Genomic DNA, 14,698 nt, shown 5'->3' on the forward strand with positions numbered 1-14,698 from the left:
TAGAGGCCTTGAGTTATCCTCCCCGAATGGCGCTGGCATGCTTGCGTTTGGATCACTGACAGAATTCTGAAACCAACAATAATGAGATACAGAACTTTCTAGTTACAACTATTGTTTACAAAAATATTGTTTCCCTTTACTATTGGTAAGTACAAAAATATTTAAAAAGTACTGTTTCTCAATAATATCGGTAAAAAACATACACAAATATCATTTTTAATATACATATAGTTTAAGATAGTAAATCTTAAACATTTTAATATATAGCATTAATATAATGTAAATTAAATAAATGTAAATAATATTTAATACTATGTACAAATATATACTTATTTAAACACACACGTGTGTTTATTTAGATATAGATTATATAATGTAACACTTATTAAAAATATACATTTTACATTATATTACACCTTTACATGAACACACATATTTATATTCACTGAAAACAATTAAAGGTTGGAGGGACGTTATAGTTGGGTTCACATTTTACACACACACACTTAAAACCATAGAAGTTCAGCAGTTAGTGTTATACTTATGTTAAGAAACAATAGCATGTGCTGTAGGAGAGTGCCCCTTTTGACATGGTCACTCCCACTTTTTACCTGATAGATATGATGCAATTTTGACACTGAAAGTGCTCTGAGTTCCTGCTATCCAGGTCCCCAGTGCCAGATCTCTTTCCCTAAAACTGTACAATTGTTCCAAAATTGGCAATACCTTTGGCACCCCTGTAAGTCCCGAGTAAATGGTACCCCAGGTACCTAGGGTATGGGTACTAAAGAGGGACCCCAAGGGCTTCTGCTTGCTATACAGCACTACAAGACTCTACCAGGGGAACCGACACATGAATAATTTACTCATTGTACAACTTACTCATTTTATTACTCCATTTATGCAGACTTGAAGAAGCATTGTACCTCTATAGACCTCTTCCTATGCACTACCAGTGATTTCTGGATGATTGCTGCACGTCACCTGACTAATCACCAATTTTACATCTAGTCCATTCATGTGTACCTTTCGTGGTACCAAAATGTTCACAAACGCAATTTACTAATTCGCCTTAAGTATTCTACTTTGTAGATATTAAAAAAATTAGCAACCATTGTCGTTGACTGCTCCTCTAAAAGACATTTGTTTAGGTCTTGCCCCAGACAGCGCATGCACTGTGAGATCTTTTGTTGACTTAAACTTGAAGACGGCTTACAGCATGCTCATTACATACCTGTCACAGTGTCCTTGCCTTGGGATCTGCACGTTGCTGAACAAAAGGCCCACCTCCCGGCGTCACCAACTCAGAAAGCTATTATAGCACAGAGTTATGATGAAGCCAAGCGGGGGGAAGGGAATTAGGGTAGGGAACAGCAGGGAGAGAGATCTGAAAAGAAAAGGTTAGGACAAATATGCATATACTCATTCATGGAAATGTAACTGATCAATAGACTCTTGACTAAATGCGTCTCCGAGATATCAGGTGGAGACCTCTTTTGAAATGAGGGCAAAGCCCCTTCTTTGAAACATGGAACAAGAGCAAACTATGACCTCATAATCAAGAGATGGCAAGAACTTTGAACTATGATTATACACAGAATATCAATCCTGTAACATCTATGTATTAACAACATAAACCTTTGATCATGAAAATCTCAAAGAATTAAATATGCTTTTTACATCTTAAGCTTTACAAAGAACAGTGAAAACTATGATTTGCTTATCTCCGGAAATACTTCCACATTCACAACAATAAATGCCAAAACGTTTTACTCATTGAAATTGAAGCGCTTTACTTAATAATACCAGGAAGCGATTTTACTCAAGTAGCCTTTAATCACTTAGATTGGTGTGCCAAGAGCGCTTTACATCTGAGAACTCAAGCGCCTGAATTGTTGCGCCAAGAGAGCTTTACATCTGTGAACTGAAGCGCCTGAATTGTCGTGCCAAGAGCGCTCTACATCTGTGAACTGAAGCGCTCGAATTGTTGTGCCAAGAGCGCTCTACATCTGTGAACTGAAGCGCTCGAATTGTTGTGCAAAAGAGCGCTTTACATCTGTGAATGGAAACGCTTTGAATTGCTGTGCACAAAAGCGCTTTACATCTGGGAGCTGAAACGCTTTGAATTGCTGCGCATAAGAACGCTTTACATCTGTGAACGGAAACGCTTTGAATTGCTGTGCACAAAAGCGCTTTACATCTGTGAATGGAAACGCTTTGAATTGCTGTGCACAAAAGCGCTTTACATCTGGGAGCTGAAACGCTTTGAATTGCTGCGCATAAGAACGCTTTACATCTGTGAACGGAAACGCTTTGAATTGCTGTGCACAAAAGCGCTTTACATCTGTGAACTAAAATGCTTTGAATTACTGTGCAAAAGAGCGCTTTACATCTGTGAATGGAAACGCTTTGAATTGCTGTGCACAAAAGCGCTTTACATCTGGGAGCTGAAACGCTTTGAATTGCTGCGCATAAGAACGCTTTACATCTGTGAACAGAAACGCTTTGAATTGCTGTGCACAAAAGCGGTTTACCTTTTGGAAGTAATGACTTACTCCAAACTTGGATTCAGCAAGACCTTACCGCTACGAGTACGACCTACTCAATTTTAATGCACCATGGAAACAAGGATACTTTGGTTAGATGACACTCTGCCGTTCAGGAACCCCCACGAGGTCTGGCTGCATCGAAGTCTTCAAAATAGCGAGCAACGTGCTTGGGTGTGTTGCTGGGCTTTATAGGCCTGCCACACCCCAAAATGGCTGCTGCCTCTAAAAACATGGGAATTGTAGTCCCTTCATAGAATAGCACTGATAAGTGCATCTTGTCCACCAATGACCTGAACCTGCAGCTCTATGAGCTTTGCCACAGGGCAGACGACGCTGATGGTCACCTTTGGAACAAGAGGGGATGACAAGTGGTGCGCATAAAGCGCTGCAGAGTTGCGCAGCAGAATTTCTGGACCGCGCCTGGCATATTCCTGACAATACCATTGGTTGACTTCATTATCACTCTCATTTCCTTGCTTCTCATTGGTCAGCACATGCCGGTTTCACTTTGTGTCTTTGTGTGTTTGTCTCGTCGTTGGAGCATGGACCAAGTACTGATTAATGTCTTTATTAGTGTTGTTCCACCGCTTGTGCTTGGATTGAGGCACTTTGACACTGTAGCTATGGAATTATTAAACGTTTAAATCATTTGTTAAATGTTTAAAAGCTTCAGAGCAATCTTGCAGCGATGGATTTATTTAATGTTCAAAGGCACTTGCTTGTTTTCCAAATGATATCTTAACTACTACGTTGCTTTTACATCTGCCGGGGTGACACTGCAGCCAGGGACTTATTTAATGTTTAAAAACATTTTCTTTCTTTTAAACTTCCACTTTTTCCATTTTATTAAAGCTGTTTGTGCCGCTCCATGTTTTTCAGTGCTGTGCCTTTTCTCTGTGCTAACACTGTAGCCACGGAAAGCAGTTTGTGCCATACTGTATAATGACAGGCCATACCATACCCTAGTATACAATAACAGGCCATATCATACCATACCATAGACAGGCTATACCATACCATAGTAGACAATAACAGGCCATATCATAACATACCATAGACAGGCCATACCATACCATAGTAGACAAGAACAGGCCATATCATACCATACCATATTATACTATCAAAAGACAGTCTATACCATATCACATCATATCATACCTTACAATGACAGGCTATACCATACCAGAGCATATCATACTATACAATGACAGACCTCACCATAGCATACCATACTATAGAAGGTCAAGCTATACTTTACCATACCATACCATACCATACAACGACAGGCTATACCATACCATAGACAGGCTATACCATACCAGAGCATATCATACTATACAATGACAGACCTCACCATAGCATACCAGTCTATGCAAGGTCAAGCTATACTTTACCATACCATACCATACCATACAACGGCAGGCTGTACCATACCATACAACAGGCTATCCTCTACCATGCCATACAACGACAGGTTATACTTTACCATACCATACCATACCATGACAGGTTATACCATAGCAGATCATACCATATCATACCACAGTATACAATAACAGGCCATAACATACCATACAATGGCAGGCCGTACCATATCATACCATTCGATACAACAGGCCATAGCTTACTGTACCATACCATACCATAACATGCCATACCATACCACACCATACCATTTCATACCATACCATATCATACTATCCAATAACGAGCCATACCACACCATACCAAGCCATACGATGCTGGGCCATAACAAACCATACTATACTGTGCAATCACAACCCAGGCTATATCATACCTTACTATACAATAACAGGCCATATCATATCACACTGTACAATAACAGGCCATGCCATTCCATAACATATCATACGAAACCATACTATTCTAAACAGTGACCTACCATACCATACCATACTATACAATAACATACCATACCATACTATTCCATACTATTCCATACAATAGGCAATACCATACCATATCATACCATACAATAACAGGCCATACCATAATATATAATGACATGCATTCTGGGCCATATCATTACTCACCATACCATACCCTACCAAACCATACCTTAAGAGGCCATATCATATTATACCATACCATATTATACAACGACAGGCCATACTGTACATACCTTGTCACATCCAAGTGCACAATAGCAGGCCATACCATAATATACTATATAGCAAAATTTTAAAAAATGAAGAAAACCAATAGATCCCATGTAGGTGAGCCCTATTGGCTTTGCCAGTGCCTGTGTCCTTCTTTCATCCCGTGGACAGTGCACCCCCTTACACTTACTGCCATGCTACTTGTGTGCCTTGCACAATACTTTTGCAAATTAAGCCACAGTGAATTAGTCATTTAGGTTTCTGTGTGTGTAAGTTGAATGTTTCTATCTTTGTGAATAATGTCAAAGTTACAGGAGAGTAAATGACAACTTTATAAGGTGTATGTCTGACTTCTATGTAAATTTTAACCCACTGCATTATGAAACATGGACCCTGGGAGATGGATGGGCACAGAGATGCCACAATAGGAAACACAGACACTGGAGGACGGAGACTTAGATGCTGTCACAGGAAAGAAACACAGATACTGGAACCGGGAGAGACAGGAACTGTGACAAGGAACATAGGGGGTTATTTACAAGAGGCCTGCGGCGCTGGAGCGTCACGTTTTCATACGCTCCTGTGGCTCACGCCTCTCAATCATACCTATAAGGCGACGCAGAGCCACCCTGCGTGCCTTTTCATGGCCTCCTAGATAAGGAGTAAGACAATGCACTGCAAGTCGCTGCTTTTCCTTACTCTGTGCCAGGGAGGCGTTCCATGGGCACTGGAGTGGGTGTTCCCATGCAACACCCATGGGTTTTGACATTGCCCCAAATGTATTTAATGATGTAACCCTGGGACAGCCCAAAACCGTACGCCTCCCCAGAGCAGCCGTAACAAGGAGAAATGTTTTAATTTCTCCTGTTTTTTCCTCTTTTCTCATTCTGCAGCACACATAGAACGAGGAAAACTGCTCTCGGGATTGTTTTTGTGCAGAAGGTGTCCCTTCCCCCACAAAAACAATCCTTCCAGCAGCATTACCATTTTTCAAAAGGAGTTTTTTTCGTTAAAATAGGTGTAGCGAGTAGGCCATAGTTGTGCTAAGGTTTCCCTAAATAACCATACTTTCTGGGGGTGTTCAAAGGCAGAACTCAGTTCCACAGGTCAAGAAAGCCAGAGTTGGTGGTCAGTCCTTCTCAGTGTTGGCAGCAAAACTCTGGCATTCCTGCTCTCCATTGGAGACACCTTGATGGCCAACTGTTCTTTCGATCAGAGTCAAAACACTTTTGTTTCTAGCATAATTCTTTATACTAATCTTGTGGGCATTTACAGTTTCTGCCTTAGTGCCAAGAGACCAGCGAGTTTGGTGAATGTTGCCCCAGCTACAAAAAACGTTGTCTATAACATAAAAGATTGGCGGGTTCAAGCTGGTGACTATTTTTATCATTCTGTAAAGATGAAAAGCAGGAAGGGGTCTGGAGTGGAAGAAGGGTACAAGAGTTCTCTCCAGTAAAACTGCAACATCTCACCAGAAAAGCCTAAGGAACGTTTCAGTGATAGTTTTGGGAGCAAACCCTTAAGAATTGTCTTGTAAAACTGTCCGAGACAAGCATAGGAGAATCATATGACACTGTGTGTCAGGTGAGACCAGACAATAGCTGTGGATGGTTAGCCAGTCTAGCTGGACAACAGGTATCACTCAGAGAACAGGCACATGGCAATGCCAAAAAACCCATTGGCTGTAACTCCAATATAATAGGGAGTAGGAGACTTGAAGGGCTATTTCTGACTCCATGATCCTTTATTCCTTGGGCTTTTTGCTGAGACTTCTAGGAAGTGACTACGCTGGTAAAATCAGCAACCCTTGTTCTCACCGCCCCATTAAACGAGGACATCACTCTTTGCTAGGACGTGAACTGTTCATTAAAAGTAAAGTAGCCCCCACAGAAGCTCCATTCTGAAGCCATTTGGATGGTCAGGAAAGTGTGATAGGCATTGGCATCCTGGCACATTCATGGTGTTATTATTAATAATGACAATTTATGTATGTATGTGATTAATCAATTAAACACTAATTATTACTACTAATAATAAACATAATCATGATACAAATATTAATATCACAGATAATTATAGAAATAATGACAAAAATAGTCCTTTTAAAAGAAGGCCTTTACTACAAAGAAAGTCTTTAAGCATGTACATATCATTGTTGTCACTATTAGGAATACCAACAACCATTATCAGTTTATTCTTCAGACCCACAGTCTTTCAGAACTGTACAGGTATCAACACATCCTCATACTCAACACCTAAAGGTTTTCACTAGAGAAAGAGCCATGCCTATTGGCTTGGTCAGTGTAGTTTGGTTTGCAGTAGAAATATACTGTATTCATGTTTCAGTAACATACATATTTTATTGAGATGGCTGTCTCACTCAAACCCTCCCTGCCTGTCAGATACACTAGCCTGGTGTTAAATCCCCTGCTGCGCCCTTGGTCAGCCTACTTATGCCCAAGGGTGCCTATGAGATAAAGATGCTGGACAGGTGTCTTGGCAGAGATGCTGTAACTGCTGTTGCTTCTCTCTCTCACGACAGGTGTGCTACTGAAAGCGGCCAGTGCAGGTGCCGCAGTAACATGGTGGGCAGACAGTGCAACCATGTGAAGTCAGGCCACTATCATATCAATCTGGACCACTACACATATGAGGCGGAGTCATCGCGGCTACGACAGGTAATAGGAATATACAAAGAGAGGGGGCACAGGATGCGAAGGCAGCAGGTACCACAGCAGACCTGACTCAGGACATGACAGAACTTCAAGGTTACCTTTCATTTAATACCAAGAACTGCTAAAATTTCCTTTCACCTTGTGTAATAAGCAATACCTGACTCCATATAACCATGACTGAATTGGCTAACGCTATATGACTGTGTAAGACTATGTATAAACTTGGTGGACTTCATAAGATCCTGGCTGATCGCACAAAAACAATGGTTCTTTATAGTTACACTCATGGTTTATTCCATATAAGCAGTGGCTCACTCTCCATACATGAACTAACTAATTCAATATAAGTATTCACCAGTCCTGTATGAAGAATGGCTGATGGTAGAGTATGCCTGATGCTATATACTCAGTTGATTACCATGGAAACAATGGTTGCACACATGAGTGTAAGCAGTAGCTAACTGTATATAAAGAACAGTTAGCTCTAGAAAATGCCTGGTGCTGTGAGACAGTGAACAACTCTATATAAACAATGGTCAGCTTCATAAAAGCAGTGGCCGACTTCATGTAAGCAATGACCAAAATTAATTTAAGCAATTGACAACGTTATATAAGCAGTGGCGGACTTGCTGTATGCAGTGTCCACTTCAAGTAAGCATTGGCAACTTCATGTAAGTAATTGCCGTCGTCACGTAAGCAATGGTGAGTTCATATAAATAATGGCCAACTTTTGGTAAACAATTGCCGGCTTTATATAAGCAATGGCTGATTCATGTAAGCAGTGGTGACTTCTTATAAGTAATGGCCACTAAATCTAAATGGTGGTGATTTCATGTACGTAATAGCCAACTTCATGTAAGCAGTGCTGACTTCCAATACGTTATGACCGACTTCATGCAAGCAATGGCAACTCAATGTAAGTAATAGCTGACTTCATGTAGCCAATGCTGACTTCAGATAAGTAAGGTCTGACTTCATGTGAGCAATGGCGACTTCATGTAAGAAATAGCTGACTTCACGTAAGCAATGCTGACTTCACATAATTAATGACCGACATCATGTAAGCAATGGCGACTTCATGTAAGTAATAGCTAATTACATGTAAGCAATGCTGACTTCACATAATTAATGACCGACATCATGTAAGCAATGGCGATTTCATGTAAGTAATAGCTAATTACATGTAATCTATGCTGACTTCACATAATTAATGGCCGACATCATGCAAGCAATGGCGACTTCATGTAAGTAATAACCAACTTCACGTAAGCAATGCTGACTTCACATAATTAATGGGCGACATCATGCAAGCAATGGCGACTTCATGTAAGTAATAGCTGACTTCACGTAATCAATGCTGACTTCACCTAATTAATGGCCGACATCATGTAAGCAATGGCGACTACATGCAAGTAATAGCTGACTTCACGTAATCAATGCTGACTTCACATAATTAATGGCCGACATCATGTAAGCAATGGCGACTACATGCAAGTAATAGCTGACTTCACGTAATCAATGCTGACTTCACATAATTAATGACCGACATCATGTAAGCAATGGCGACTTCATGTAAGTAATAGCTGACTTCACGTAATCAATGCTGACTTCACATAATTAATGGGCGACATCATGAAAGCAATGGCGACTTCATGGAAGAAATAGCTGACTTCACGTAAGCAATGCTGACTTCACATAATTAATGGCGACTTCATGTAAGTAATAGCTGACTTCACGTAAGCAATGCTGACTTCACATAATTAATGGCCGACATCATGTAAGCAATGGCGACTACATGCAAGTAATAGCTGACTTCACGTAATCAATGCTGACTTCACATAATTAATGGCCGACATCATGTAAGCAATGGCGACTTCATGTAAGAAATAGCTGACTTCACGTAAGCAATGCTGACTTCACATAATTAATGGCCGACATCATGCAAGCAATGGCGACTTCATGTAAGTAATAGCTGACTTCACGTAAGCAATGCTGACTTCACACAATTAATGGCCGACATCATGTAAGCAATGGCGACTTCATGTAAGAAATAGCTGACTTCACGTAAGCAATGCTGACTTCACATAATTAATGGGCGACATCATGTAAGCAATGGCGACTTCATGTAAGTAATAGCTGACTTCACGTAAGCAATGCTGACTTCACATAATTAATGACCGACATCATGTAAGCAATGGCGACTTCATGTAAGTAATAGCTGACTTCACGTAAGCAATGCTGACTTCACATAATTAATGGGCGACATCATGTAAGCAATGGCGACTTCATGTAAGTAATAGCTGACTTCAAGTAAGCAATGCTGACTTCACATAATTAATGGGCGACATCATGTAAGCAATGGCGACTTCATGTAAGTAATAGCTGACTTCACGTAAGCAATGTTAACTTCACATAATCAATGGCCGACATCATGCAAGCAATGGCGACTACATGCAAGTAATAGCTGATTACATGTAAGCAATGCTGACTTCACATAATTAATGGCCGACATCATGTAAGCAATGGCGACTTCATGTAAGTAATAGCTGACTTCACGTAATCAATGCTGACTTCACATAATTAATGGGCGACATCATGTAAGCAATGGCGACTACATGCAAGTAATAGCTGACTTCACGTAATCAATGCTGACTTCACCTAATTAATGGGCGACATCATGTAAGCAATGGCGACTACATGCAAGTAATAGCTGACTTCACGTAATCAATGCTGACTTCACATAATTAATGGGCGACATCATGTAAGCAATGGCGACTTCATGTAAGTAATAGCTGACTTCACGTAATCAATGCTGACTTCACCTAATTAATGGGCGACATCATGTAAGCAATGGCGACTACATGCAAGTAATAGCTGACTTCACGTAATCAATGCTGACTTCACCTAATTAATGGGCGACATCATGTAAGCAATGGCGACTACATGCAAGTAATAGCTGACTTCACGTAATCAATGCTGACTTCACATAATTAATGGCCGACATCATGAAAGCAATGGCGACTTCATGGAAAAAATAGCTGACTTCACGTAATCAATGCTGACTTCACATAATTAATGGCCGACATCATGTAAGCAATGGCGACTACATGCAAGTAATAGCTGACTTCACGTAAGCAATGCTGACTTCACATAATTAATGGCCGACATCATGCAAGCAATGGCGACTTCATGTAAGTAATAGCTAACTTCACGTAAGCAATGCTGACTTCACATAATTAATGGCCGACATCATGAAAGCAATGGCGACTACATGTAAGTAATAGCTAACTTCACGTAATCAATGCTGACTTCACATAATTAATGGCCGACATCATGTAAGCAATGGCGACTACATGCAAGTAATAGCTGACTTCACGTAATCAATGCTGACTTCACCTAATTAATGGGCGACATCATGTAAGCAATGGCGACTACATGCAAGTAATAGCTGACTTCACGTAATCAATGCTGACTTCACATAATTAATGGCCGACATCATGAAAGCAATGGCGACTTCATGGAAAAAATAGCTGACTTCACGTAATCAATGCTGACTTCACATAATTAATGGCCGACATCATGTAAGCAATGGCGACTACATGCAAGTAATAGCTGACTTCACGTAAGCAATGCTGACTTCACATAATTAATGGCCGACATCATGCAAGCAATGGCGACTTCATGTAAGTAATAGCTAACTTCACGTAAGCAATGCTGACTTCACATAATTAATGGCCGACATCATGCAAGCAATGGCGACTTCATGTAAGTAATAGCTAACTTCACGTAATCAATGCTGACTTCACATAATTAATGGCCGACATCATGTAAGCAATGGCGACTACATGCAAGTAATAGCTGACTTCACGTAAGCAATGCTGACTTCACATAATTAATGGCCGACATCATGCAAGCAATGGCGACTTCATGTAAGTAATAGCTAACTTCACGTAAGCAATGCTGACTTCACATAATTAATGGGCGACATCATGCAAGCAATGGCGACTTCATGGAAGAAATAGCTGACTTCACGTAATCAATGCTGACTTCACCTAATTAATGGCCGACATCATGTAAGCAATGGCGACTACATGCAAGTAATAGCTGACTTCACGTAATCAATGCTGACTTCACATAATTAATGGCCGACATCATGTAAGCAATGGTGACTTCATGTAAGTAATAGTTGACTTCACGTAAGCAATGTTAACTTCACATAATCAATGGCCGACATCATGCAAGCAATGGCGACTACATGTAAGTAATAGCTGACTTCACGTAATCAATGCTGACTTCACATAATCAATGGCCGACATCATGTAAGCAATGGTGACTTCATGTAAGTAATAGTTGACTTCACGTAAGCAATGTTAACTTCACATAATCAATGGCCGACATCATGCAAGCAATGGCGACTACATGTAAGTAATAGCTGACTTCACGTAATCAATGCTGACTTCACATAATCAATGGCCGACATCATGTAAGCAATGGCGACTTCATGTAAGTAATAGCTGATTACATGTAAGCAATGCTGACTTCACATAATTAATGGCCGACATCATGTAAGCAATGGCGACTACATGTAAGTAATAGCTGACTTCACGTAATCAATGCTGACTTCACCTAATTAATGGCCGACATCATGTAAGCAATGGCGACTACATGCAAGTAATAGCTGACTTCACGTAATCAATGCTGACTTCACATAATTAATGGCCGACATCATGTAAGCAATGGCGACTACATGCAAGTAATAGCTGACTTCACGTAATCAATGCTGACTTCACATAATTAATGGCCGACATCATGTAAGCAATGGCGACTACATGTAAGTGATAGTTGACTTCACGTAAGCAATGTTAACTTCACATAATCAATGGCCGACATCATGCAAGCAATGGCGACTTCATGTAAGTAATAGATGACTTCACGTAAGCAATTCTGACTTCACATAATTAATGGCCGACATCATGTAAGCAATGGCGACTACATGCAAGTAATAGCTGACTTCACGTAAACAATGCTGACTTCACACAATTAATGGCTGACATCATGTAAGCAATGGTGACTTCATGTAAGTAATAGCTGAATTCACATAAGCAATGCTGACTTCACATAATTAATGGCCGACATCATGAAAGCAATGGGGACTTCATGTAAGTACTAGCTGAAAAGCAATGGCTAAGAAATAGCTGACTTCACGTAAGCAATGCTGACTTCACATAATTAATGGGCGACATCATGTAAGCAATGGCGACTTCATGTAAGTAATAGCTGACTTCACGTAAGCAATGCTGACTTCACATAATTAATGACCGACATCATGTAAGCAATGGTGACTTCATGTAAGTAATAGCTGACTTCACGTAAGCAATGCTGACTTCACATAATTAATGGCCGACATCATGTAAGCAATGGCAACTCAATGTAAGTAATAGCTGACTTCACGTAAGCAATGCTGACTTCACATAATTAATGGCTGACATCATGTAAGCAATGGCGACTTCATGTAAGTAATAGCTGACTTCACGTAATCAATGCTGACTTCACATAATTAATGGCCGACATCATGTAAGCAATGGCGACTTCATGTAAGAAATAGCTGACTTCACGTAAGCACTGCTGACTTCACATAATTAATGGCCGACATCATGTAAGCAATGGCGACTTCATGTAAGTAATAGCTGACTTCACGTAAGCAATGCTGACTTCACATAATTAATGGCCGACATCATGTAAGCAATGGCGACTTCATGTAAGTGATAGTTGACTTCACGTAAGCAATGTTAACTTCACATAATCAATGGCCGACATCATGCAAGCAATGGCGACTACATGCAAGTAATAGCTGATTACATGTAAGCAATGCTGACTTCACATAATAAATGGCCGACATCATGTAAGCAATGGCGACTTCATGTAAGTAATAGCTGACTTCACGTAAGCAATGCTGACTTCACATAATTAATGGGCGACATCATGTAAGCAATGGCGACTTCATGTAAGTAATAGCTGACTTCACGTAATCAATGCTGACTTCACCTAATTAATGGGCGACATCATGTAAGCAATGGCGACTACATGCAAGTAATAGCTGACTTCACGTAATCAATGCTGACTTCACCTAATTAATGGGCGACATCATGTAAGCAATGGCGACTACATGCAAGTAATAGCTGACTTCACGTAATCAATGCTGACTTCACATAATTAATGGGCGACATCATGTAAGCAATGGCGACTTCATGTAAGTAATAGCTGACTTCACGTAATCAATGCTGACTTCACCTAATTAATGGGCGACATCATGTAAGCAATGGCGACTACATGCAAGTAATAGCTGACTTCACGTAAGCAATGCTGACTTCACATAATTAATGGGCGACATCATGTAAGCAATGGCGACTTCATGTAAGTAATAGCTGACTTCACGTAATCAATGCTGACTTCACCTAATTAATGGGCGACATCATGTAAGCAATGGCGACTACATGCAAGTAATAGCTGACTTCACGTAATCAATGCTGACTTCACATAATTAATGGCCGACATCATGTAAGCAATGGCGACTACATGTAAGTAATAGCTGACTTCACGTAATCAATGCTGACTTCACATAATCAATGGCCGACATCATGTAAGCAATGGTGACTTCATGTAAGTAATAGTTGACTTCACGTAAGCAATGTTAACTTCACATAATCAATGGCCGACATCATGCAAGCAATGGCGACTACATGTAAGTAATAGCTGACTTCACGTAATCAATGCTGACTTCACATAATCAATGGCCGACATCATGTAAGCAATGGCGACTTCATGTAAGTAATAGCTGATTACATGTAAGCAATGCTGACTTCACATAATTAATGGCCGACATCATGTAAGCAATGGCGACTACATGTAAGTAATAGCTGACTTCACGTAATCAATGCTGACTTCACCTAATTAATGGCCGACATCATGTAAGCAATGGCGACTACATGCAAGTAATAGCTGACTTCACGTAATCAATGCTGACTTCACATAATTAATGGCCGACATCATGTAAGCAATGGCGACTACATGCAAGTAATAGCTGACTTCACGTAATCAATGCTGACTTCACATAATTAATGGCCGACATCATGTAAGCAATGGCGACTACATGTAAGTGATAGTTGACTTCACGTAAGCAATGTTAACTTCACATAATCAATGGCCGACATCATGCAAGCAATGGCGACTTCATGTAAGTAATAGATGACTTCACGTAAGCAATTCTGACTTCACATAATTAATGGCCGACATCATGTAAGCAATGGCGACTACATGCAAGTAATAGCTGACTTCACGTAAACAATGCTGACTT

The 14,698-nt window shown here is 40.3% G+C and overlaps 1 protein-coding gene across 3 annotated transcripts in view; it reads left to right on the top strand.

Annotated features, from left to right (window-relative positions):
• The window catches only part of LOC138258879 (laminin subunit beta-2-like), a 431,858-nt gene that overhangs the window by 192,317 nt on the left and 224,843 nt on the right, over positions 1 to 14,698 (top strand). For all 3 annotated transcript variants that reach the window (XM_069206185.1, XM_069206187.1, XM_069206186.1), the window contains exon 14: positions 7,212 to 7,347. In XM_069206185.1, the coding sequence (XP_069062286.1) occupies positions 7,212 to 7,347 (136 nt within the window). The remainder of the gene's footprint in view (positions 1 to 7,211; positions 7,348 to 14,698) is intronic.

The sequence above is a fragment of the Pleurodeles waltl genome, chromosome 9, assembly GCF_031143425.1.
Source record: "Pleurodeles waltl isolate 20211129_DDA chromosome 9, aPleWal1.hap1.20221129, whole genome shotgun sequence".
Taxonomy (NCBI): domain Eukaryota; kingdom Metazoa; phylum Chordata; class Amphibia; order Caudata; family Salamandridae; genus Pleurodeles; species Pleurodeles waltl.